The sequence below is a fragment of the Hipposideros armiger genome, unplaced genomic scaffold (assembly GCF_001890085.2).
Source record: "Hipposideros armiger isolate ML-2016 unplaced genomic scaffold, ASM189008v1 scaffold_509, whole genome shotgun sequence".
Taxonomy (NCBI): Eukaryota; Metazoa; Chordata; class Mammalia; order Chiroptera; family Hipposideridae; genus Hipposideros; species Hipposideros armiger.
In genome coordinates, this window is record NW_017731859.1 from 682,493 (window position 1) to 708,967 (window position 26,475).

Consider the following 26,475-nt stretch of genomic DNA (forward strand, 5'->3'; position numbering starts at 1 on the left):
GCAATTTGCTGGCGAGTGTGGAGTCAGCACAGAGTGAACTGGCTTGGGAGTAGCCCAAGGAACACACACCCTGCTCCACAGCCGTGATTGAAATACTATTATCTGCCAGATGAGGGCGCACTCCCGTGGCCTGGATGGGATACACGCTGACAAGCTACTATGCTTTGTGCACACACGTGGGGTCTTGGGGTAGCCAGGCTGTAGTACAAAAGCCTAGGGCTTTCCTTGATAGTTTCACTTCCCCGAGACCTCTCCCTGGTAACTTTATTAATTAGACTTCGGGGTTTCCCATACTGTCTCATAGGTTGGGCCATTCCTACAGCACCTACATCTAATGTTGATTTTATTTGTATTAGTTTCATGCTCAGAAGGTAACCTTTTAATTTTTATTTATTTATTTATTTTTACTTTATTTCCAAATTCTGGAGGCACCTTATAATAGCTGTCTGTGTAGTGATTATAGTATCTGTCATGTCAAGCCATTTATGTATTAATGCTTTCTAACTGTGAACTTTAAATATGTGTAATAACTTGCTAGACTATGCAGCATGGTGTCCTGTGATGCTGAGCTTTGAAACTGTCTTGTAAGGGGAGGGGGCATACATTTCGCACGCTTCTGTAGCTGTGTAGCGAGAGCACAGAACAGCCCAAGTCTTCCCAGGTATACAGAAGGAAAGTGAGATTTACTCCTGTTTGGTTTTTTGCCAGGCTCTAAGGGATGGAAATAAGCTGGCACAGATGGAAGAAGCACCGCTCTTCCCAGGAGAATCAATCAAAGCCATTGGTAAGTTCAGTGCGTACACTCTGCTTATAGAGATCCGTAAAATGACATGGCGCTTTCCTTGTGAGCGCAGGTGATGTATGTGCTAAAGATCAGCCAGACTCATTTAATTAGGGGACAAATGGACCAAATCTCTTCATTCTCATTAACGTCCTTGTGACCTTAAGAGATAGAAGACTATAGAGGATCACTTTAAACTCTGATTGAGAATCAGCTGGCATTACCGACAGAAGAGGGGCCCAACTTTTCCTGATGAACTGAAGGCTGATCAGACATTCACTGTAATGTCAGTTCACTGCTTTGTTGTAATCCTTCACTATAAGGAAAATGGATCAAGAAAGTAGAATTTTAGTGCAAGAAAAGGGCATGTGTTGCCACCCTGGATTGTAAGGGTGATGGCATGACGGCTCCCACATCGCCCCTCGGTGGACTAGCTGGCGTTTCAGCAGATAGTCCAATGTGCCCTGGGTAGATGGGAGTGCGGCTGGGTACGACCTTTGCCCCTCACAATTGCTGGGTTGGGTGGGACAGCCTGTTTTGCTAGGCTGAGTGTTACCTTCTTCCTTCATGGCTCCCTTCCAAGGATGTGTGCTCGGTTTCAGAGTACGGCCATCTTGTGTCAAGAACATTTGAGTAGTTGCACTCTCCTACCAGAGCCTGCACACAGCCAGCCCCACCGAATACCCTTGTCTGTGGCTCTGGACCCTGCTTCTCCTGTGCTTGGTTTTGAAACTCTGTCTCCTTGCCTTCCGGCACTTCTCTTGCTGTTCTGCCTCTGGGCGTTCTTCTGGCCCTGCCTCCATGCTGCTTTGAGAATGATCTGTTTAAAACGCAGAGCTAATTATGTCATGCCTCTGCTGCTGCTTCTGACAGCAAACTACACAGGTTTAAAGTGAATGTGAAGAGTTTTGACACATTATACGCCTGGGAAACTATCATCGCAGTCAAGATAACGAACATATCCATCATCTCCCAGAAGTTTCCTTAGGCCCCTGTATAAACCCTCCCTTCTATACCTTTTCCCCACCCCCAAGCACTGTAGACTAGATTATATTTTCTAGAGTTTCCTAGAAATGTAATCATTGAGTATATTCTTTTTCTTGTCTAGCTTCTTCCACTCAGCACACCATATTTTGCCGTGTAGAATGTGCTCCCATGTATAATGTGCACCCACGTTTTGGGCCCAAACTTTCAGGGAAAAAATTTTCCATTTTAATGTTTTACTTCACATTTTTATTTGCTTACATTGAGGTACTTGTTTTTTGTTTTATAAAGGAATTTTAGCATTTATATTTTAACATACTATGGTACAAGAAATTTTATGTAACAAATAATTGTAAGCAAAATACAAGAGCAGATATAAGGTACAAGAAGTTTTATGTACTGGCAACAAATTTATGATATTTATGCATCATAGAAGGCCAAGAACTCTTCGTCATTGCAAGTTCATCGTAAGATCGTATTCCAGGGTGTTATTTTGCATACAGATGTCGTTATTGATTTCTAGAGGTATACTTTCAACTCATAAGCATAAATAAAAGAATTAAAAACATTTATATAGATATGGAGTTAGTACTACCCATGTATAGTGCGCATCCTTATTTTTCCCTCACAAATTTGGGCAAAAGAGTGTTCATCATACACGGCAATATATGGTAATTACGTTGATACTCATCCGTACTGTGGCTTGGGTCAATAGTCATTTCTTTTTATCACTGAATAGTATTCCATTGTATGGATGCACCACAGTTTTTTATCCATTCATCTATTGATGGACATTTAGGTTGTTTATACCATTTGGCTATTAGAAATAATGGACATTCATGAACAAGTCTTCTCTGGCCTCGTGTCCCATCTTCCTCATGCGCTCTTTGATCCAGCCACACTAACCTCCAACAACTGGCTGCTCTCCTTCCTCCCTTCTGCCTCCACCTTCTCCTCCTCCGGCCCCCTGCTTACCTGCTGAGTTAAGTTGATCCTTTTCTAAGCTCTTATCACATCCTGTCCACATGGCTATGATAGCGTTTATCAGGCTGTAGTATAATGCTGATTTTCTGTGTAGTGTCGCTCACAGGTCACGGCTTGTGGACAGGAACTGTGTCTAGTCGTACCTAGAACCCCATTAAAGAAGCCACTTAGTACATAATGACTTCTAGAAAAATGTAGTGGAAGTGTTTGGCCAGATGACAACTTTAGTACCTTTAATTGTTCCACTTGGACTCCTGTGTAGCTATGTACGTTCCAATGGAATGACACTTTGGGAAGATCATCAAGGTGTGGTATCTTTGTGATAAGCATGAGCTTCTTACCACTCAGGAGTCCAGTATGTCATTGATATGATATTACATATGCTGATATCAATATTCACAAGAAGAAAATAAAAATTGATATGGAAGGTGATAAGGAAATTGAAGCAGTCTCTTTCCACTCCTTTGATGTGGTTCTAGTTTTTGTCATCTGTAAAAAGTTGCCTTTGGAGGCGCGTTAGGGGGCAGTTTTTAGCTTTAGTTAGTTTTCATTAGCAGTAATTTATTAAGTGGTAGCTCAGGGTCTTCAGAGTTTAGTTAATATGTTTGTGATGTGATTAATTTATCACTCAGGGAAAAAGCTAACCACCTGGAAAAAAAATGACAAAATGTAGCTAATTATGAGGCCCTTTACTTAAAACCTCGTTAAGTAGCAAATTAGAATTTTGTTTTAAAAAATGGAGTTTTATTAGAAGAGTGTCCATCTATATCTTTATTTAAAGTAATAACATATTTAAAATTCCTAGAAAACTGGAATCACAAATACATACACACACACACACACACACACAGAGTGCCAAAAAAAGTATACACATTTTAAGAAAGGAAAACTGTACTAAAAGTATAATACTTAATATATACCGATAACAAAAGATGAATACAAGTCACGTTTGACTTCTGCAATGACAAAAGGTGCTTAAAGTGGTTGCCATCAGTGTCCAGACATTTCTGATGATGGTGAAGTACTGCTTGAGCAACACTGACCAAAATGTCCTCTTGTATACATTTCTTTGGCACCACCGTCAAATATATATATATATATATATATATATATATATATATGACTTGTATTCATCTTTTGTTATCGGTATATATTGAGTATTACAATTTTAATACAGTTTATTCCTTCCTTAAGATGTGTATACATTTTTTGGCACCCTCTGTATATATAAAATATATTTGGAAACTCGTATTAAGATTTATTGAAGCACAAGCCTATGGCAGCAGTTGCTCCTTTGACTTTTTTCTTTCAGTGAAAGATGTCATGTATATCTGCCCATTTATGGGAGCTGTGAGTGGAACACTGACGGTGACGGACTTTAAGATGTACTTCAAAAATGTAGAGAGGGTGAGTTTTTAAAAGTGTGTGTTATTTTTAAAAACACTTCAGAAGCAAGTGAACACTAAAGAAGAAAGTAAGAAGTAACCTGAAATGTCATCCCCTGAGAGAACCAGAGGGTGAGTCGTAAAAAGTGCACATTTGCAAACAGATTTTGTATCTTGAAAAACAAAGGCCATTAAAGTAGCACTTATACCGGGAGGGGAAGTTTAATTGTAGTCTCACCATCTTCAGAAGGCATGTTATGAATCAGGCTTCAGTGTCTTAGTTGGGACAAAGAGGAAATGCGAAGTAAACAAATGTGTTTTAAGCCGGTGAAGACTTAAAACATGAAAACTGTTGACTGACACTAATAGGCATTCATCTTAATTTGTGAACTCAGGACCCACATTTCATCCTTGATGTTCCCCTGGGAGTGATCAGCAGAGTTGAGAAGATTGGGGTGCAGAGCCACGGGGACAATTCTTGTGGTATAGAGATCGTGTGCAAGGTATGGTACCAACACCATTAAAATGAAAGAGGCAGCCAGCCGGGAACTTTCCCTGAAGCGTTTTTCCTGGTCTTTGAACAGTCAGAGTAATTTGTGTTGTTAGTGACTCAGATGTTTTCAGGACAGAGACCTCTTCAAATCTTATGTCAACCAATTCATACCTTTATGTAAGCCATTGAAGTAAACCTCTTCTTTTCTATTGAAGCATTCTAATTAGCATAGAGCTATAACCTACATGCTGACATTATTTGTTACATTTCAGAAAAGTCAAGTGGAAAGCAGAGATCCATATTTTTTTCCAGTTTGTTGTTTTAAGGCTAATCTTCAGAACAGTGGATGGTCAAAGACTTCCTAAAGGGACAATGCAGTGACCCCTGAACACTGTGAGGCTTGGGGGCATCACCCAACCGGCCTGCACAGCTGAAAATCCACGTATAACTTTGTGTAAACCCATATTAATATTTTTATTTTGCTGTTTAAAATTACAATTGACATTCAATATTATTTTACATTAGTTTCAATTGAACTTCATAGTAGTTAGACATATAATTTACAAAGTGATCCCCTCGATTAGTCTAGTCCCCACCCATCTGGCACTATACAGAGTTGTTCCCACATTATTGACTATATTCCCTGTGCTTTACTCTACATCCCTGTGACTGTTTCATAACTACCAACTTGTACTTCTTAATCTCTTCACCCCACATGTAACTTTTGACTCCCCCCAAACTTAACTACTGATAGCTTCCTGCTGACAAGAAACCTTGCTGGTAACTGTTGATTAACACGTATTTTATATGTTATATGTGTTATATACTGTATCCTTATGATAAAGTAAGCTTAGAGAAAGAAAATGTTAAGAAATTCATAAGGAAGTGAAAATACATTGACAATATTTATTGAAAAAAATCTGTGTATAAAGTGGACCCACACAGTTCAAACTCATGTTGTACAAGGGTCAACTACATTCGTAAATTCTGTGATTAAAAAGGCTTGATCACTGCACTGTACACCTGAAGCTGATGTTGTATAATACTGTATGTCAACTATAATTGAATATATATACATAGTCACGGGATGTGGGGTATAGTGTGGGAGTGGAGTCAAGGGAATTGTAATAGATATGTATGATATGGGGGGAGTGGGGCAGTGGATGGGGGAGGGGGTTGTCACTTTGAGGGGTAAAAAGTATAACTATTGCACTGTGCTGTACACCTGAAACTAATTTAAAAAAAAGAAAAAGAAAAAAGGTGGGGGGGAAACACAGTTAAGTTTCTTAGCTGTATTGGAATTTTCAGCTAAGCCGTGCTCCTTTTTTGGTTTTGGACCTTTCCTCCAACAGGTTAAGTAGAAATGTGTGTGATAACTTTAGTGATAACTAGTCACTTAAGAAACACCTTAACTGCTGTTTTTATTGGAAATACACTCTGTCAACAACCATGCCTGAAGTGCTGGGAAACAGGTCCTGCCTGCAGAATCACTGGGGTTCCTTCCAGACATGGGGTTTGGATTCCTGCCCACCTGCTTGCTTTGGTCACATCTCTTGAGGACAGCTCCCTGTGGCTGGCCCTCGATTACAGTTGAATCCCCCTTTTTCAAAGAAGCCTTTCCTCTTCCTGGTCACAAATCTCCAACTCACTAGGCTTGCTTGGAGCACTACGTGGCCATGCTGGCCTTTGATAAGGTGAACGTGTCCTCAACCAGGGTTCCACATTTGGCACCATGTGAAGCAGCTGCAGAACTTCAGCTGGCGGGGTGACTTAATCAGTCCTGCAATTTTGAAACATGTCATCTCCCTAGTCAGAGCTCTTTCAGTAGCTTCCCACCGTCCTTAATCTAGAGGGAAAACTGATCAAGACCCCGTGGGTCTGAGTGTCACTTACTTTCCTCTGCAGCTTCATCTCCAGCCACCCTCCCCTCATTCTTGCCATCCCAGTTCCTTTCATTGCTCACAATCGCATCCGCCCTGCCCCCCCCACACACACACACACTCTGAGATCTTCACACATGCTCTTTCCTTTGCTTGCAACGTTTTAATCTCCCCAGCAATCCTAAATAGCAATTCAGCTCAGTCAGCCCTGAGGGTGTAGGTGTGTAGCCAGTGTAGCTTGGAGGGAGGGCACACCAGGAAGTTATGTCACTTAGGCAGGTGTCCTATGGCTGTTTTACTAAGATATTTTTAGGGCTGGGGTGAGCAGTTCTAATAGCTCCTTTAAAATGTTTTCCAGCCTAGCATTAGTAGGGCAGTACTCCAAGCCTTCTCAGCTCATGCCTGAGAGCCTTGCAAGGTGTGGGGTTTGTTTTTTGAAACACGCAGTATACACTTTAAAAGGTACAAAAACTGTTTGTAGGAAAAAGTAAGTAGACCCTGTGGTACTCCCTGTAAGCACCCACAGTTACCAGTTCCCACAGAAACCCTATGCATGTAAGATGTATGTATAGTCTTTGCAAATATTTCATTGATCTCTTTGTAGCATGCTGTCTACCTCATAGGTACTCAGTACACATTGAATAAATGAGTCCTGCTAATTGTTTAACAGGATATGAGGAACTTGCGACTTGCTTATAAACAGGAAGAACAGAGTAAACTGGGGATATTTGAAAACCTCAACAAACATGCATTTCCTCTTTCCAATGGGCAGGTAGGTACACCAAAATAAACCTTTTTTGCATGCCTTTGTGGGGTCCAAAAATTTCACATTTAATTCTTTCTTTTTCCAGTGGTTTCCTTTTTTCTCTTTTCTCTCTGTTGGGAACTCATATAAAAATATTTAAAATTTGTCAGTTCTGTGTAATGATTAAGACAACTGTCAATTTGTTGCTTTAAAAATGACAGATTAAAATAGGAATCTTACTACATTCAGTTCATAACTGAATGAAAAGCTTCAGTATTGTGTATGACACAGCAAGGAAATACTGACATATGTATTCTGTGATTTTTGTATTCAGATGCTCTTTGCATACAACTATAAAGAAAAATTTCCGATTAATGGATGGAAAGTTTATGATCCAGTAGCTGAATATAAGAGACAGGTAAAGTATGTTGCTTATCAAGCTGAAAATAATAGGTTGAACATCTTTTTTATTTTCTAAAAGGTTTGAAATATGGTGGAGAAGAAACACTTGGAAACAAGCTGTGCGTAGGTATAACTCACCTGGCTTGTAGGTTCTGATGCCCCATGCTCCCCATGCCAAATCTTTGACTACACCACTGTTTGTTCGTCCTTTTGCCAGAGACAAGAACTAGGGTTTAAAAAGCAAATTGACCAGATGGTTTTTATTAGATATTGTGGTAATGAGTTGATGAGTAAGGATCAAAACCAAGGGCTTAAATTTATTTTAAGTATATGGCATGACTACATCAGTCTGTTATGGTGTTTCTCTACCAGAAGCTCTTAAGTGCATTGTCAGTGTCAGGATACTCCAGTAAGATTATTTTCATGACGTTTAGTCTTTGTCTCTACCTTGTATTTGGTGTGGTGATTTATATTACGTATTTTAGACATTTGTAAGAAGCTTCTGTGTCTCTAAAGGGCTTTCATGCGTATTTTCAAAAACAACACTGTGCTCATTCATTATAGAACACATGATTAAGAAATGCATACGACTGGGATTCTAGTATGTAATTTTCATTTTTGTATGTCTGGAAATTCTTATGCTTAGTTAGATTTTTTTAAATGGGTAGGAAGTGGGTTATAGTGGGTAAATATATCTTTAAACTTTTAACTAGCACTGAACAAATTATAAACGGATGTTAGTAGAATATAAGAAATGGATGTGGTTGACGCTTAGTACTTTTTGAAAGTGTAAAAGTATGCTTCCCAGCCCCCTTCTTTCTTCTCTAACGCTGCAGGGCTTGCCAAATGAGAGTTGGAAAATATCCAAAGTCAACAGTAATTATGAGCTCTGTGACACCTACCCTGCCATCATCGTTGTGCCAACTAGTGTAAAAGACGATGACCTTTCAAAAGTGGCAGCCTTTCGAGCAAAAGGCAGAGTTCCCGTAAGTAACAAACACTGTCATTTAGGTATGAATGTTCACCGTATTAGATCTAATATGGAAAGAAGACAGAAAAAAAAATCCAGTGAACAAAGTGGAAAGTAGGAAAATAAGCACCAAAACCTGAGCATATCTTTGATTGTCAAGAAGCACCTAATTATATAAACATCCCCTTTGCTGACTCTGCTTTGTATGACTTCACATTACTAAGTACAAGGGTAACTTCAGCTATGCGCTCAAAATGCAGTAGCAGGGAATAATGAAGGTGAAGCAACAAGGAGTTAGCGTGCTGCTGTGTTAATGGTTTGCATCACTGGTTTCACCATCTCATCCTAGAGAAAAGACATGTCCTTAAATGCCGAGTGAGTGCAAGGCTGGAGCTGCATGGGAGGGACCCCATTAGGAAAATTAGGGTGGGTTTTTAAAACAGCTTTATTGAAGTTTAATTGATATATAGCAACACTGCACATGTTTATACAGTATGATGAGTTTGGACACATGCATACCCCCGTGATACTATCACCACAACCCAGGAGGGAGGGAATGTTATTGAGCTCAGAGTTTGTAGTCTGGGACAATCCTGAGTCTCTTGGTTACTGGAGGAAAACGGGAGGTTTGGGGACATAGCTTTAGATTTTGTGTAAGAGAATGTATATTCACTTTGTCCTCACCCAGCCACATTGTTAAGATACAAAGCTGTTTTTAAATTAGGAGACAAAATCAAACTAGTCAATCAAATTGGAATGGGGTTCAATGTTAGTAACCCTTTGACTTACTTTCTGTTTTTTTGAGAATCAGAGTTTAGAGGTAGAAGGGGATTTTTAGAGCTCATCTACTCAGACTTCTTTCAAACTGACCCAAACATTGAGTCCCATGGCCACTATCAGGCTGTGATTGACCTGACCCCTCATTTTGGAGGAAAATATGCAGAAGCAGCTGTGTTTGAGAAGAAAACTTGTTTTTACTACCTGGTAATTAGAATATATACTGTTTTAGGAACTGAACTCGTATCTGTTGCTTACAAACACTAGGTGTTGTCATGGATTCATCCAGAAAGTCAGGCAACGATCACTCGTTGCAGCCAGCCACTTGTGGGTCCCAATGACAAACGATGCAAAGAAGATGAAAAATACTTGCAGACAATAATGGATGCTAATGCACAGTCTCACAAACTTATCATCTTCGATGCCCGGCAAAACAGTGTCGCCGATACCAACAAGGTACATTCTCGATGACATTGCAGAACCAGTGGGTCTTGTCTTATGTACGGTCTGTAAATCATGATGCAGTTCAAAGAGCCTGTTGACTTCTTCCCCACCTGAAGGTGGAGTCTTTCCGAGTAGCCCATAGTTATCCCTCTCTGGGATATCGCCTGTGGGTGTCTCATGTGGGTTGGAGTCTTGTCTTCCACATTGCTCCTCCACAATCCCGTCTGCTGAATTAATTAAGCAATGATCCAGAAAGAGAATTATCACCTAAAGAATCAGTTAAGTATTTTAATTAAATGACCATGAGGCCCTTGGAGGTCCCTGTAACCTGTGAAATACGGTGATTGCTTGATTAATTCATATCTGGTCTGAAGCTGTTAGAATGGAGTCAACCATGTGAAGGTAGACAAATACACAGTCTCCATAAATCACATGGAGCAGTGGCATCTGCAGACCACCCCATTTGATCCCCACTAGCTGAAGGGGACAGGATCCTTCGTACCTAGTGACAGTTGTGTCGTTGAGCCTCCAGAACCCGCTATCCAAATAGGAAAGGCCCTGAACGGAGTCATTTCTATTTCCCCTGACTGACTTTCCAGCAGTGTGTTACTACAGGCAGGCATTTAGCCATCAGAGGGCTTGGCTCTCTCACAAGTAATTTCAGGTATCAGGAAGGTGGTGACAGCCTTTGCCATCTCATGCCTACTTGAGAATTGCCATCTGGGTAACAAACATGTACTGAACACCTACTAGGGGAAATATCACAACAGACCAGGTGAGGTACTATAATATATACAGGTGTCAGTGTGCTGAGGGAGCCAGGAGAGGGACTGGCCAGCCTGGCTTGTGAAGCTGGGTAAGGCTTCCTGAAGGAGGCACCATTCAAGCTGGCTTTGGGTGGTTAGCAGGAAGAAACAGGCAGCACATTCTAGAGAGCATGAGTACCTGTCCAACAGTGTGCCAGAGCACGTCATTGACAACAGTGACAAGAGGGAGGTGTCTGAGGGTGTGGTCACCCCCACCATGTCCTCAGCAGTGCTCGGGGGCGGGGGGAGGTGTCTTTGTTTCTCTGGGCAGCTTGAGCCTCTTCTTTCCTCAGTGATTATTCCATCGACCACAATCTCCAGAAAGCTACCCTCCTACCTCCCCCAACTCACTCTCAAGAGAAGCCATCACCTTCTACTTCAAGGAGCAAAGAAGCCATCAGAGACGCCATTTTCCCTCAGGGCTTGAGTGCTTGCTGTGGGCCTGGCACTTGCTAGGAATTGGGGACAGGTACATATTAAACAAGCAGTCGCACAAACTGCCACTTGATTATACTCTGGGGCATGGGGGACCATAAAGCATGCTTTGAGAGCGTACAAGGAACCTCGTTATTTGCTACATGACCCAGGGCAGTTACTTCATCTCTAGCCCATGATCGTCTTGTCTCTAAAATAGCCATGCCAGTAAACCTACTTCCTGGAGTGGATGTGTGATTACTGGAAAGGACCTAGGACAGTGCCCCTCCCTGAGAAAGCATTCGGTTCAAGTTAGCTGTCATTGTTACTGACCTCAGAGTGGACCACTCAATTCTCTTCACTTTCATGGCATCTCACCCTCAGGATTTCTCTCTCCCCAGTCACCTTCACTGGTTCCAATTCCTCTTCCCATCCTACAAATGGCAGAGCTCTTCAAACTCAACCTTGGGTCCTTTTTTCTACTTTGTGCAATCTCCCTGGGCCATCTCCTCCCATGCCATGAGTTTAAACACTCCCTATATGTTGAGTTTGACACCCAAGTTTCTATCCCACCTGATCCTTCCTGAGGTCAAGATAGAATTTCCATTCTGTTGTCCAGTTGACAACTCCACTTGGCTGTCTCCCAGATAACAACCTAGTGTATCCAAACTGGCCTGAGAGGCAGGGTGGTAAGAACCCTTGGCTTGGCAAGCAATTGCCCCTGGGTTTTCCTCCAGATTCTGCCAGTCAGTACTGTGTAGAACCCTGAGCCAGCTACCTCAGCTCTCCATAAACCTCAGGTTCCTCTTCTGTAAACTGGGAGATAACAGTATCTCATGTAGAGAGCCGCGCGTAAGGATCAAAATTAAGTGAGAAGAATGCACATGATGGACTGACTCAGCACGGTGCTCAGAACTCAGTCCCTGATGCTGACGAGCTCGCCCCCAGGTGTCTGGCCTGAGGGGTGAATGATGTTGGTTTCTGAGATGGGCAAGACTGGGAGAGGGGCAGGACAGGGAGGAAGAGGCGCAGGGTATGAGTTTCCTGAGGCAGCTGTACAAATCACCACACATTTGGTGCTTTAACACAACACAGATTTATTCTCTCACATCTCTGGCGGCCAGGAATCTGAAACCTGGCAGGGCTGTGCTCCCTCCAAGGGCTTCAGGGGACAGTTGTCCATTGCCTCTGCCAGATGCTGGTGGCTCGGCCTCTGTCTTCACATGGCCTTCTCCCCTCTGTGTCTCTGGAGCCTCTCCTCCTCTCTTCTAAGGATACTTGTGATAGCATTTAAGGCCCACCCAAGATAATCCAGGATTATCTCCTCATCCCAAGATCTTTAACATAATCACATCTGGGAAGACCCTTTTCCCAAAAAAGGCCATGTTCATAGTGGCCAGGGATTTGATGTGGCTATCTGGGGGGGGGCATGTTTTGGCCTGTCATGGGGAGTAGTCCTTAATTAGTCAGTGCCCCTTGCTCTACACATCTGGTGAATCATTAACCCTTGTCAGTCTTCTTTGTCTCTGCTTACTTTCTGTCACCACTGTAGTACTATCCCAATGAAGTAAAACACATGAGAAAAGCTATCGTCACAGAGGTGATCTTGTAAACATCCAGCTGAGCAGGGGCAGTTCACTGTGTTTTATCCATTGCAGAAGAAGGACACCAAATTGCATGCCTGGAATGACTTTACCTGTAGCGGTCTAGGAACCAGAGAAAGATATTAATCTGTCCACGTCCCCACTAGCTCTTCTAGATAATATCATGTCATCTGCAAGTAGAGATAGTTTTGCTTCTTCCTTTCCAATATGGATGCCTTTATGTCTTCTTGCCTAATTCCCTGGCGAGAACCACTAGTACATCGTTGAACAGAAGTGGTGAAAGTGGGCATCCTTGTCTTGTTCCTGATCTTAGGTTGAAAGCTTTCAGCTTTTCACCATTCAGTACATTAGCTGTGGGTTTTTCGTACATGCCCTTTACAGGTTAAGGAAATTCTCTTCTATTATTAGTTGGTTGAGTGATTTTTATCATGAAAGCGTATTGGATTTCCAAAGGCCTTTTCTGTATCACTTGAGATGATCATGTGTTTTTTTTTCTTTTTCATTCTGTTAATGTGATCTGTTACACTGACTGATTTTTGTATGTTGACCACTGTAGTGGGTTGAATAGCACCCCTCCAAAATCCATGTCCATGTGCAGCCTCAGGATGTGATTTTATTCAGAAATGGGGTCTTCGCAGATGTAATTAGTTAAGAGGAGGTCATACTGGATTAGGGCAGACCCATAAGCCAATGATTGATATCCTTGAAAGATGGCCATGTGACAGTGGAGGCAGAGACAGCAATGAGGCAGCTACATGCCAAACAGTGCCAAGGATTTCCAGAATCCACCAGAAGCCAGGAATGAGGCATGAACAAGTTCTCCCTCATGGCCTCCAGAAGGAACTAACCCTGCCAACATCTTGATCTTAGACTTCTAGCCTCCAGAACTGTGAGGGAATAAATCTATGCTGTTTTAAGCCCCCTACTTTGTGGTACTTTGTTACCGTAGCCTTAGGAAACGCACAGAATCTGCTGCGTTACTGGGATAAATCCCACTTGGCCATGGTGTATAATCTCCCTTAATATGATGCTGGATTCAGTTGGCTGGTGTTTTGTAGAGGTTCCCTTTAATCTAGTCTCCACATCATGGCCAGAGTAATCTAAATGTACAGCTCTGTGCACACCCTCAGCGCCCTGATGCACTGACATACAATTCCTGAACAGGGCCTCTAAAGCCCCCCACGCACTGGCCCTTCCCTTCCTGTCTCGTTGCATCTCTCAGGTGCATGTCTCAGCTGTGGGAGGCTCCCTTCAGTTCCTTAAGCATGTCTCATTGTCATCTCCAAGCCTATGTCCCCATAGCTAACCATTCTCCCATCCTTCAGATGATACTTCAAATGTCACTTCCTCAGGGAGGTCTTTCCACATGGGCGGAGGCCTTCCTGTGCTATGGCTCTCTGCACTTCCCTTTTGATTACCCTCAGCATATTTCTGATACCTCATTCAGCCTGTGTTTCGCCACTCAGCCTTTGGCTCCATGGTAGCAGGGACTGTGAGGATCTTGAGTATACCTGGGTCCCCAGAACTGGGCCATCACATCGTAGCTGCTCCACAGACTGTGGAAGGAAGGTCTGGCTGGCTGGCAGGTCAGGTCAGGTCATCTCTCTCTCAGTGGGTAGTTGCCATTTAGAGGACCTAATGGTGAGTGGCATTGTATATTAATTCAAAAGTGTAGACACCATTATGGAGGCGGTGTTACAGCACCCAAGTTTTCTCAAGTCACATTTCTTTTGCAGAAAGTGAACGTGGATGGACGGAATTTAGTTTTAAGCTGTTGCATTTGAGGAGCTTGTGTGGGGAAGATAAAGCTCAGAAAGTGGTCAGGTTGAGTTTGAGATTGGGGCCCAGCGGCCTGTTGGGCGATGGTTGCAGCCTTTGTGTGTGGGGGGGTGGGGAGCAGGAGGGAATCTCCTTAATATGGAAGGACTCGTAGTCTTGTGAGCAGGGGCCAAGTAGCAAACCCTCAGGTCGTCTACGGGGGGCAAGAGAGGGACTCCCTGTGAAGGAAGGAGTGGTCCAACTGTTGGGAGGAGACCCCGCAGAAGGAGGGAGGGGTCCTAGATGCCAGGAGAGAAGGAGTGCCCAGGGGGCAGACTGTGAGGGAGGGGCTGTCTTAGCTCCAGCTGCTGTAACAAAATACAACAGACTCAGTGGCTTATAAGCACCAAACATTTATTTCTCTCAAGAGGCTGGAAGTTCAAGCTCAGGGTCAGCAAATCCGGTGTCTGGTGAAGGCTTGCTTCCTGGCTTGTAGACAGCCGCCTTCTTGCTGTGTCCTCACACAGCTGAGAGCAGAAAGAGGCAAGCTCTCTAATACCATCATGAGGGCTCTGCCCTCATCACCTAATCCCCTCCCAAAGGCCCCACCTCCTAATACCATCGCCTTGTGGATTAGGATTTCAACATTTGAATTTGGCGGGCACAGATCTGTGTTGTCCGTAACAGAGCCATGTGTGGATTTCAGAGTCTGGGGGCGTGGGAATCCTGCCCTGCCGCTTTGTGCCTTTGGCCTCCGGAAGTGGTCAGCCCTCTTGGAGGCTTCAGCTTTCTCACCTGGGAGCCCTCCCTCCTGCCAAGGATTAGCGTGCTGATGGGCAGAGAGTGTGGCAGGCCTTCAACGAGCCCTGAACAGCTGGTTTGAAATTGAGGCAACCTGAGCCCATCCTTCAGGTGGCTGCTGGTATTTGGGTTTCTTTTTCCTAAGAGGGTTGGGGATTGCCCTGTCACCATTGGTATCCACATACTCTTGCAGACTTGGGGGCTGGTGGCTCAATGTCACTAGCTTCTTTCTGGAATCCTGCTTTGCCCCCATAGAGAGAGGTCTGCCTATGAAGTTCTTGTCTCCTAGACTGGGGTAAATGCTGGGGGAAAGGTGGGTCTGCTTCTCACCCTCCTTCCCCTTCTTCTGCCTCAAGACCTTGAGATGCCTGTTCTCTGCATCCTGGCTTGGAGCAGGCACACATGCTCTTTTTCCTCCATAACCCCGTTTTCTGATTGTTGTTTGTCTTATTTGGATCCTTAGTAATTGGTTTCCAGGCAACAAATTGTCCTTAAATACATTCTCCTGGTTAAAACCAATGCTTGCCATGGGCTTCCTCCTGTGCTGAAGAGCCTGTCTACATGAGGCTCCGCAGAATCTCCCTCAGAGCCTCTTTCTGCCTCCGTGCTCCCGTCAGGCAGGGCCTGGGACTCATTCCTCTGCTACCTCTCAGCTTCCGACCTGGTAGGTGCTCATGAGCTAATAATATAATGGTGCTGGACTGTCTTTGGGGGGGTGGCAGGAAGGCACCAAGCTTTGCATGGATTAGCTTTAAGAGAATTTATTTTATTTTATTAATTTAACTAGCAGTTAAACTCCACAGTGACCCTTTCAAGTTTTTACAGGTAAGAAAGCTGAAGTGGCATTTGGGTGGCAGAGCTGGGATTACAAACCCACTCTCCCTGCCACCCAGGCCTGGGCCTTTAAGCATGACACTGTGCTGTCCCGGCCTTAGCAGCGTCTTCAGTGGGTGCTTAGGTTTAGTTTTGGATGAAAGCTATAACTACTCCATGGAGGCAGGACCGTGCTCTGAACTGCTTTGTCCATAGTTGGTATTCCCAAAGTATTTTCTTGAAGTTAAGTTGTCTTATATAATTCGGTGGAATAACTTGGAATATAAGCTGGCATCCACATATGCAAAGTTCTGTTGTTTTCCTGTCAGTCACGTTTGCCACTTGCAGACTTGATCAGAAACTCAGCAGCTGCACCTACATCCAGGTGAAGGGGCTTTCGGCCGCATGCAGGCTCTGGTCTTGCCCAGAACTGCTTTCTTTCTGAATTCTCAGATGCAAACTGCCCTCTCAGACCTCAGCCTCTCCTGCAGGTCGCTCTGCAGCTTGTCCTCAGTGGACGCACCCCCACCCAAGTCCCAAACCCCTCCTGGCCCCATCTCAGCCCCAGCTGTATTTGTATGCTCCTGCCCAGCCTGGCCTCCTGACGCTGTCCCTCCGTGGTCCTCCAGCCAGCGCCTTGGCTCATTAGCCTGTCGACACCCTTGCCTGGCTCAGCTCCCTTCTGCCTGCCTTTCTCGTGCCCACAACCTGGGCTGCTGAGTGTCCCAGGAAGACAAAAGGATCACATGGTGCAGGTCGGAGTCACTCCAGATTCATGGTCTCCAGACTCAACTCAGCCTCCCCCCAGCCTTGCCGGGGGCCGTTTTAGCCCCTCAGTGATTCTTTTCTTTCTTTTTTAATTTAATTAAAGTTTATTGGGGTGACAGTGGTTAGTAAAGTGACATAGGTTTCAGGTGTACAATTCTGTATACATCATCTATACATCACATTGCGTGTTTACCACCCAGAGTCAGTTCTCCTTCCATCACCACGTATTTGACCCCTTTGACCCTCATCTACCACCCCTCCCCGCTTACCCGCTGGTAACCACTAAAATATTGTCTGTGTCTGAGTTTTGTTTCTTCATTTGTTTGTCTTGTTCCTTTGTTGCTTTCAGTTTTATATCCCACATATCAGTGAAGTCATATGGTTCTCGATGGTTTCTCTTTAATGTGTGACCCTGTTCCAGCCCCTTCATCATCAACAGCTAACATTGCTTCCTTCACAGAGAACAAACCAACCCTCACACAGGAACTCCCTCTGCTCTTGCCACCACACCTGGGAATAGTTGGTATTGCTGTCAATGGGGGCCTCCTGCCTCTTGTTAAGGTGGAAGGGGTGGCCTCCTCCCTGTGCCCTGCCTGCACCCCTCACCTCCTCTGCCTGCTCAACCATCCCTGTTTCCTCTCTGGGATCCTTGACCTTTCCCCTCCACTGCCTCCTTCCCATGAAGTTTTCCCTGTCTATACAAATCAAACCTCTGTCGAATCATCAGCACTGTCCCCTTCCAGCTAGCACCTTCCCCTGCCCTTTTGAGGAGCTGTCTCCTTGGTACCCGCTAGTGCTCACTGCCACTCGCTCACCCTTGAAGCTATCTCCTCAGACTGTCCTTGGGAAAGTCACCAAGCACTTTCCATTCTAGACACAAAATCCAAGGTGTGGTTTTCAGTTCTTATTTTCCTTCATCTTTTTCCCTTCTTTTTTCTTCCAATCTCTGGCTACTTTTCTCAGTCTCTTTTGCTTTATAGCCCTGAAACGCTGGCCATTTGAACCACCCCAAAGTTTACAATTCTGTGACTTCCAGGATATTTACAATGTTGTGCAACAATCACCACTGTCTAATTAATTCCAGAATGCTTTCATAGCCCCAAATGGAAACACTATGCCCGTCGGCCCATTCTCCCCTCCCCCAGCCCCTGGCAACCACTCATTTACTTTCTGTCTGTATAGATTTCCTTGTTTTGGGTATTGCATATAAGTGGGATCGTACAATATGTGGTCTTTTGCACCTCGCATCTTTCACTTAGCATAATGTTTTCAAGGTTAATCCATGTTGTAGCACATGGCCTGGCTGTTTCATTCCTTTGTATAGCTGGAAAATATTCCATTATGTGGTTAGGCCACAATTTGTTTATCTTGTCATCCTTGGATGGCCCTTGGGTTGTTTCTGCCTTTTGACTGTTGGGAATAGTGCTGATGTGATCATTCATGTACAAGTTTTTGTCTGAATACCTGTTTTCAATTCTGTGGGACTAGAATTGTGTCATATGGTGATTCTATATTGAACTTTTCGAGGAACCACCAAACTGTTTTCCACAGACTGCACAATTTTCATTCCCACCTGCAATGTATTTGGGTTTCAGTTTCTCTACAGTCTCATCACAGATGTGTTTTGAATGTTGATCTCTACAAAGTATAAGCTAATTATATACCAGATTTTGTTGAGTTTACCAAGGGGTGAACCATATCCCCCTTTTTTGTTACATTTGCATTTTATTTTACTTAAGTTGCATAAGTCACATTGTTAGGGATTTACAAACTATTTTATTATACAGAAATGTTGTGATAGTATAATTTTTTTTTATTCAGGTAAATGGCACTAACAGACAAAACTTTTTAAACTTAATTTGCCTTGAGTAAGTTCCATTCCTTAATGGTTTAAAACCTGACAACGTGTGATGGAGGATTGTTATGGGTGCATTGTGCCTCCATTTAAAAAGTATACTGAAATCTTAACCCGGGTACCTGTGAATGTGGCCTTATTTTGAAATAGGGTCTTTGCAAATGTAATCAAGTTATGATGAGGCCATATTGAATTAGGGTGGGCCCTGATCCAATTGGACTAGCGTCCTTATAAGACGACAAGAGACACATATAAGGAAAAGGCCATATGATGAAGAGGCAGAGGTTGGAGTAATATGTCTATAAACCAGGAACACCTGGGGCCATCCAGAAACTGGAAGAGGCAAAAATGGATCCTCCTCCAAGAAGGTTCTGAGGGAGCACGACCCCCAGCACTGTGAGAGAAGACATTTCTGTTGTTTTAAGCCACTCAGTTTGTGGTACTTTGTTCCAGTGGCCACAGGAAACTCATACAAAGACTTAGGAGGTTTATTATGGATAGATGAGTTTGTTGCTTCTTTAATGGTCTCAATTTGGTAACACTAGAAAGAACAGAAGTTAACTCTGATGAAGTGATGTCTATCTGTTGTCTTCACAGGCAAAGGGTGGAGGATATGAAAGTGAAAGTGCTTACCCAAATGCGGAACTCGTGTTTTTGGAGATCCACAACATTCATGTGATGAGAGAGTCACTACGCAAATTAAAAGAGATCGTGTACCCTTCAATCGATGAGGCACGGTGGCTATCCAATGTGGATGGGACCCATTGGCTGGAGTACATAAGGGTAAAGGGGGCCAGTGCCTTCCATGCTTTCTGGATAAGATTTCTGTGTTGCTGCTATAAATCTGTCTATCCAAGTGGTTTCTCAACATTGCAAATAAGCACATGTTTGCTGTGTACTTAGGCTTCCTTAGTTTCTGTGGGCAGCATCCAGACTGTGGTCTTTGTTGGGGGGCTTTGGTGACATAAGGAATAATGCTTGCCTCACATCGGGTTTTTAAAGTACTTTGTGGCCCCTTTAATAAAGGACCCTATTTACTGCTGCAGTTTTTCTTAGCATAAGTTTTTTTTTCCTCCCACAATGCTGTTTCCTAGTGATTCTTAATTGAATGCATTCTTGTTTGATTTATTGACCTGAACTTTCAACATTCCCCCGAGAATTACTTTTGGTATCATAGAAATTAAAGCTCGCTCTAATGTGCCTTCTTTCCTGAAGATGCTTCTCGCTGGGGCAGTAAGAATTGCTGATAAAATAGAATCTGGGAAAACCTCAGTGGTGGTGCACTGCAGCGACGGTTGGGACCGAACAGCCCAGCTGACGTCTCTGGCTATGCTGATGCTGGACAGTTATTACCGCACCATTAAAGGATTCGAGGCTCTCATAGAAAAGGAATGGATCAGTTTTGGACATAGGTTTGCACTGGTAAGTTGAGACAGTGAGGTTCATGCTTTGACTGTTCTGCTCTGTCGCATGCATGTGCATATCACACGATGTGCATGCACACACATGCACACATGCACAGGCTTTGTGCCGTGTATCCAGCTTGAATCGCTATAACAGAACACTATGGACCTCAGCATTGTATGTTCCTATTCTATTTTATTTTAGTTTTTCAGGTAGGTATGCCTTTTTTTTTTAAGTTGAGGTTAAATTCATATAACATAGAATTAACCATTTTAAAATGTACAGTTCAGTGGCAGCTAGTGCATTCACAATGTTGTACAACCATCACCTTTATCTAGTTCCACAACATATTCATCACCCTAAAAGGAAACCCCGTACACATTAAGCAGCCACTCTTCAGTCCTTCCTCCCCCAGCTCCTGACAACCAGTAATCCGCTTTCTGTCTCAATAAGTTGGCCTGTTCTAGCTACCTGGTATAAGTGGAATCATACAATATTTGTCTTTCTGTGGCTGGCTTGTTTCACTAAGTGTAATTTTTTCAAGTTTCATCCATGTTGTGGTGTATATCAATTTAATCCTTTTTCATGGCTGAATAGTACTCCACTGTATGTATATAACTCATTTTGTTTATTCATCTGTTGATAGACACTGGGATTGTTGGCTATTGTGAATAATACTGCTATGAACATTGGTGTACAAGTTTTGCCATATGAAATACCACGACACAAATTTGTCTCATAGTTCTGGAGGCTGGAAGTCCAAACCCAAAATTGTGGCAGGGTGGGTTTCTCCTGAGGCCTCTCTCTGGCTTGTAGATGACTGCCTTCTCTCTGTGTCCTTACGTGGTCTTCCCTCTGTATCTGTGTCTGGATTTCTTAAGGACACCAGTCAGACTGGATTAGGGCCTACCCTAATGGCCACATTTCAACTTCATCACCTGTTTAAATCACCTCTTTAAAGGCCCTACCTCCACATACAGTCATATCCTGAGATTACTAGGGGTTAGGACTTTAACATGTAAATTTAGGGGGGCACAACTCAGCCCATAACAGCCTGCTCTCACTATGGGGTGTGTATCCAGGAATGAGATTGCTGGGCCATCTGGTAGGGCATTCATGGGCTGCCGTTTGTGTTTTAGTCCAAATGGCTGCTAATTCCTAGTCTGTCCAGGCTGTTGAACTATTGGGAGTTTTGTCTGATCCGTGCATTGAATTGCAGACCCATTCAGACTCGCTTGTGGAAAGCAGGAGGATGAGCAATTCGAGGACTTCAATGGCCTCAGCCGTGAGGGTGCTGAGTGCACCCACTGTGCCTGCACTCTCAGGGTGGACAGGGAATGGCAGTGCCACAGCGTCCCTTTGGGAGCTGTTGTCCCATCCTTGGACACACCCCCTTCACTCTCTGTGCCTTGGTTTCCCTTCTCTGAAAGGGAGTGTTGTGGGGTGGGAATGAGTTTATATGTATCAGGTGTGTAGGACAGTGCCTGACCCAAGTCGTGTGGGTAAGTTGTAGCTCCTGTTATTATTTTAACCAGTATCAAAAACTCCTTCATTGCTTCTTCCCTCAGCAAAAGCTATTGTGTGCGCTCACTGTCACCTTCCGGTCTGTCTTGCAACCACTTCAGCCAGACTTGCTCCTAACAATCCCCCCTCGAAATTGCTCTTGCCACAGTCACCCATGACCGCCACTTCGCCATGTCCTTCTCTTACTTGGCTTGAGCATTTGACACTGTTGCTTCTTCCCTTCTTTTGGAAACACTGTCTTCACTTGGCTTCCACAGTCTTTGGAATTTCCTCCTGCCTTCTGGTCCTCCCTCTCTCCCCAACCTCTTAATGTTGGGGTGCCCCAGGGCTCAGTCATTGGATCATTTCTATTCTGTGTGCTTAATCCCTGAGTGATCTCAGCCAGTCCCGTGACTTTAAATACATGTATTTCAAATCTGTCATCTCCTCGCCTTTGCCACTGATGCCCCTTAATTCGGGCCTGGCCAGCTTCCTTGGGACTCTTATGGCAGTCTCTTAACTAGCCTCTCTGTTGCCTATTCCCTTCCAAACCATTGCCCCAACTGCAACCAGATAGAGCTTACCAAGCAGATGTGAGGCTGCCACTCCCCCGTGTGAATCCTCAGAGCCTCCCGTGGCCCATGGGATTGTGGGCAAACTCCTCAGCTCGGCATTCGCGGCCCTTGGTGATGTGGCCCTAGTCCACCTTTCCAGGCTCATCTTGCCTCCTTTTCTTTTCTTCATCCTCCGAGCTTCAGCTGTGCCCAGGTACTAATGGCACCTCTGGTGCCCTCACTACTTCTGGGACAATATGTCCCTGGCTAGCCAGGAAGCAGGCACCTTTCTTTCCTTCAAGGTTTATCTCAAATGAGACCACCTCCATGACTGACCTGTGTGACTTTCCCTTTGTGTTCTCTTCTCTTCCCCATCTTAAGATGGCCACTTGCTCCTTTGTGGCCCCACCATACCCCTAGGGACACTTTACTGCCCTCGTTATTTATAGGTCTTTCTCCCACGGCTGGACCATTAATGACTTATTCATCAAGCACAGGTACTGTGTCTCATTTGTCTTGGTACCCCAGGTGCCTAGCCAAGGGCCTGGCAACTACTAGACACTGTGAAAATGCCTGGAATCCTAAGGGCCAGGCAAGATGCATGAGTTACATACACAGTAGGAGTTCACTGAAGGCCTGTTGAAAGACCGAATCCTAAATTGTGAACTGTCGGTATAAAACTGTTCCCTAGGTGGCTTAAGTACTGAAGAGCAGGTTTTACAAATATTTTACAAAGGGGAAGTACATAAATAATGCAACACATACAGCTGCTATGGAAAACAGTATAGCAGTTCTTTAAAAAATTAAAAATGGAATTACCGTGTGATCCAGCAATTTTGCTTTTGGGTGTATACCCCAAAGAAGTGAAAACAGACTCACATATTTGCATAGCCATGTTCATAGCAGCACTATTCACAATAGCCCACATGTGGAAGCAACCTAAGTGTCCATCAACAGATAAATGGATAAACAAATATGGTCTCTACATACAGTGGAATATTATTCAGCCTTAAAAAGGAAGGGAGTTCTGTGGGCCGGCCGAGTGGCACGATGGTTAAGAACTCGCTTGGAATGCCAGAGGGCCCCGGTTCGGATCCCACATATGAGGGCCAGTGACACTGCCCTCCACAGCTAAGATGCTGAACAACAGCTCAACCTAGAGCTGGGCTGCCATGAGTCGCCGGCGATGGCGTAGGCTGCACTCCCTGTGGCAGTGGGTTGCCATGGGCTACTGTATGGAAAAAAAAAAAAAAAGAAAGAAAGGAAGGGAGTTCTGACACCTGCGACAACATGGATGGACCTCGAGGACATTATACTAAGTGAAATAAGCCAGTTACAAAAGGACAAATAGTGTGTGATTCTGAGTATGTGAGGTCCTTAGAGCAGCAGTCAAATTCATAAAGACAGAAAGTAAAATGGTGGTTACCAGGGACCGGGGGAGGAGGGATAGGGAGTTATTGTTCAATGGGGACAGACTTTCAGTTTGGGAAGATGAAAAAGTTCTCTGATGGATGGTGGGGATGGCTGTGCAGCAATGTGAATATACTCAATATAAGCGAACTGGACACTTAAAATGGTTAAGATGGCCACTTTATGTATATTTCACCACAATTAATTTGTTTCAAAAAGGCAATATAATGTTACTCTGAGGTGTTGACAGTGACTTGGTCATTTCCTTGTTTTTATGTCTTTCCTGGTGGTAATTTCATAGATCCAGTATCCTCACTCTTTCTGTGTGGTGATTGTGTTATATCTTCACAATGTGTTTTCTTTCTCTTCCTTTTGCTTTGTTTATTTGAATCCTCAGATTATTTGAAGCTTCTCTTAAAATGCTCACTCTTGAGCTGTTTTTTAACTTGACATTTTCAGTGCTTTGTATCAGTCCTGTTCATGTGTTTTAAATTATCTTTTACTTTTAGTATGAATCTTTGAATATCTTCTAAAATATTAAAAGGTATGAAATGCAATTGTAGATGTCAGTTATAACTCAAAACTGGGAAAAAAATACAATATTGGACTGCCTTGAGCAAGGACTCTACCCATTACCATTTCAAGAGTGAGATTTTGGGGTTCTCCGAGTCATGTAGAATTGCTTAAAATTTGTAGGTTGTGAATCACCATTTTTATTCTTAGACTTCCTGACATTTTGGAACAATGGGAAAAACTGCTTTTATACTTGTGGAGAACTGTCAGTCATAATGTGCTTTACCAGGTGCTAATTGGAAGTCTCAAAGCGACACTGTGCACTTGGCATGGTGGCTGGGGTTGCCCCGATCATTTGGACTGAAAAGTTTGCTGGCCATTTACTTATGACTCTTGATCCCAGCTATCTGAAAGAAAAATTATAAAACAATCAACATGTAAAAATAGAGTACACTGAAAACTTGTTTCCTAAGAGTAATGGAAGTCAGTTCAAGTCAGGGAACATTTTTGAGTACCTGTTATGTGCCAGGGATTCTGTTAGGCCTTGAGACATACAAGTGAGACATGATTCTTGTCACCAGGCAATGTAAAGTGACTTTCGAGAGGAGCATGGCAAAAATTAAAACGTTTAACCTGTTCCTTTTCAGCGAGTGGGCCATGGCAATGACAACCATGCAGATGCTGACCGGTCCCCAATATTTCTTCAGTTCATCGATTGTGTTTGGCAAATGATAAGACAGGTGAGAGATTTCAAGTGTATTTCTAACCTACATAGTCTGATTCAAACATATCTTAAAGTTGAAGATTAGATAAACTTTCATTTCTTGTTCATTCAAAGTGAAGATGTGTGTATGTATGTGTAAAATATGACCCCTTCTGTTATATAATCCATTTTGATTCGAATTTATTTAGAAATAGAAGCGGGAAATTAGAAGCAATCAACTTCACACCAAAAATTACTTTTCTTGTGCAAGTGGGTTTTGTCAGTCGTGTCCCCCCGCCTTGCAAACGAAGGCCCTGCTCCCCAGTCATCCTGCCTCTCTTGCTCCCTTGCTGTCAGTGCAAGGAAACAGTCCCCTGCTGGGCTGGAAATGTACGTTCCCACTATAGAAATGGGGATGGGACTGAAGGCCACCAAAAGGGGATTCAACCAGGGAATCCAGGATGTCCACACCCTGCCCCAGCCCACAGCCCCTCCAACCCCAAGGTCGCTGAGGATCCATGCAGAAAGAAAGCTAAAGATTATCTTGTCATCACATGGTGCTTAGTTTCCAAACCCAATGCGTGGGACCCTGGTAAGCAAGGAGGCCATGCACACACCACCCCCTTGCCTAAGTTAGCTGGGCCCAGAGGGCCTCAGTTTAAAGCAGACCATAAGGCATGCGCTGTTTTCCCCCCATCTCCAACATCCAAACCCGAGTCTGGGGACTTAACCTCATGATGGGAGACCGTGCCAGAGAAATGGACCTGGAATCAGAAAGAGCCAGAGCCAGACAGAGAGAGAGAGAGGGAGAGAGAAAGAGACACGGGGTGGCAGGGAGAGGGGTTGCAGGGAGCAGTTTCCCAAGTTTCTGCTGCCCAGTCTGGTTGAGGTGGGGTTGTGGGGGAAAGGAGAGTGAGAGAATAGGAACCATGTCTGGGCTCTTTCCTTCCTGTTGGCCTGAAGCTCCGGTCTTAGTGGCTTCAGTCATGTGAAGGGGACCAGCTGGAAAGACTTCTGGTGACCAGTGTGACTCTACCAACAGCTATGGTGCTCACGGGTAATCTCCTGGCTGCCTTATCATGACCACACTAGTGCCTTTTCAAAGGACATCTGCCTTCTCCATCCCAGAAAGTCTATGAAATCCCAGTCACATTTCCTCACTGCCAGCCTGTTACCCATGGCAGTGTACGTTGGGAAAGAACAACCCTGGGAACCACCACACTGCCTGTGCCCTGTCCACCTCAGCTGAGGCTCCTCCCCGAGGGCCACTGGAGGACCAGGAGTCACAGCTCTCAACCTGGCGTACAGGTGCATGTAGTCTTTCAAAGTTCCCCTGGTGGTTCTGACGTGCACGTGACTTAGAGGCTCGGTAATGACCATGGCTCCAAGTGCAGATGAGGGGGCCAGTAGGCTCAGACTCCCCTGGGAACTAGTTAGAGATGCAAATCTCAGGTCCCACCTCAGACCTGCTGACATGGTGGGGGGGGGGTGCCCAGCACGGTTTCACCAGCCTTCCAGAGGATTGTGCCCTCAACCAGGACAGCTCAAACTTTCACGAGCACACACACCCCCTAGAGATCTTATTAAAATGCAGATTTTGATCCATGGGTCTGGAACTGAGCCTGAGCCTGCATTTCTAGCAAGCTCCCAGGCGGTGCTGCTAATGCACAGATCACACTTGGAGGAGCAAGGGTCTCAGCATAAACACACCTTCAGACATAAGG

General features: G+C 44.1%; 1 protein-coding gene across 12 annotated transcripts in view; it reads left to right on the top strand.

Moving 5' to 3' along the window:
* The window catches only part of MTMR1 (myotubularin related protein 1), a 73,279-nt gene that overhangs the window by 24,026 nt on the left and 22,778 nt on the right, over positions 1 to 26,475 (top strand). For all 12 annotated transcript variants that reach the window (XM_019667886.1, XM_019667877.1, XM_019667879.1 and 9 more), the window contains 10 exons: positions 709 to 784; positions 4,062 to 4,156; positions 4,530 to 4,637; positions 7,178 to 7,279; positions 7,587 to 7,670; positions 8,491 to 8,640; positions 9,669 to 9,857; positions 19,262 to 19,447; positions 19,880 to 20,086; positions 24,696 to 24,788. In XM_019667886.1, the coding sequence (XP_019523431.1) occupies positions 739 to 784; positions 4,062 to 4,156; positions 4,530 to 4,637; positions 7,178 to 7,279; positions 7,587 to 7,670; positions 8,491 to 8,640; positions 9,669 to 9,857; positions 19,262 to 19,447; positions 19,880 to 20,086; positions 24,696 to 24,788 (1,260 nt within the window). In that variant the 5' untranslated portion in view covers positions 709 to 738. The remainder of the gene's footprint in view (positions 1 to 708; positions 785 to 4,061; positions 4,157 to 4,529; positions 4,638 to 7,177; positions 7,280 to 7,586; positions 7,671 to 8,490; positions 8,641 to 9,668; positions 9,858 to 19,261; positions 19,448 to 19,879; positions 20,087 to 24,695; positions 24,789 to 26,475) is intronic.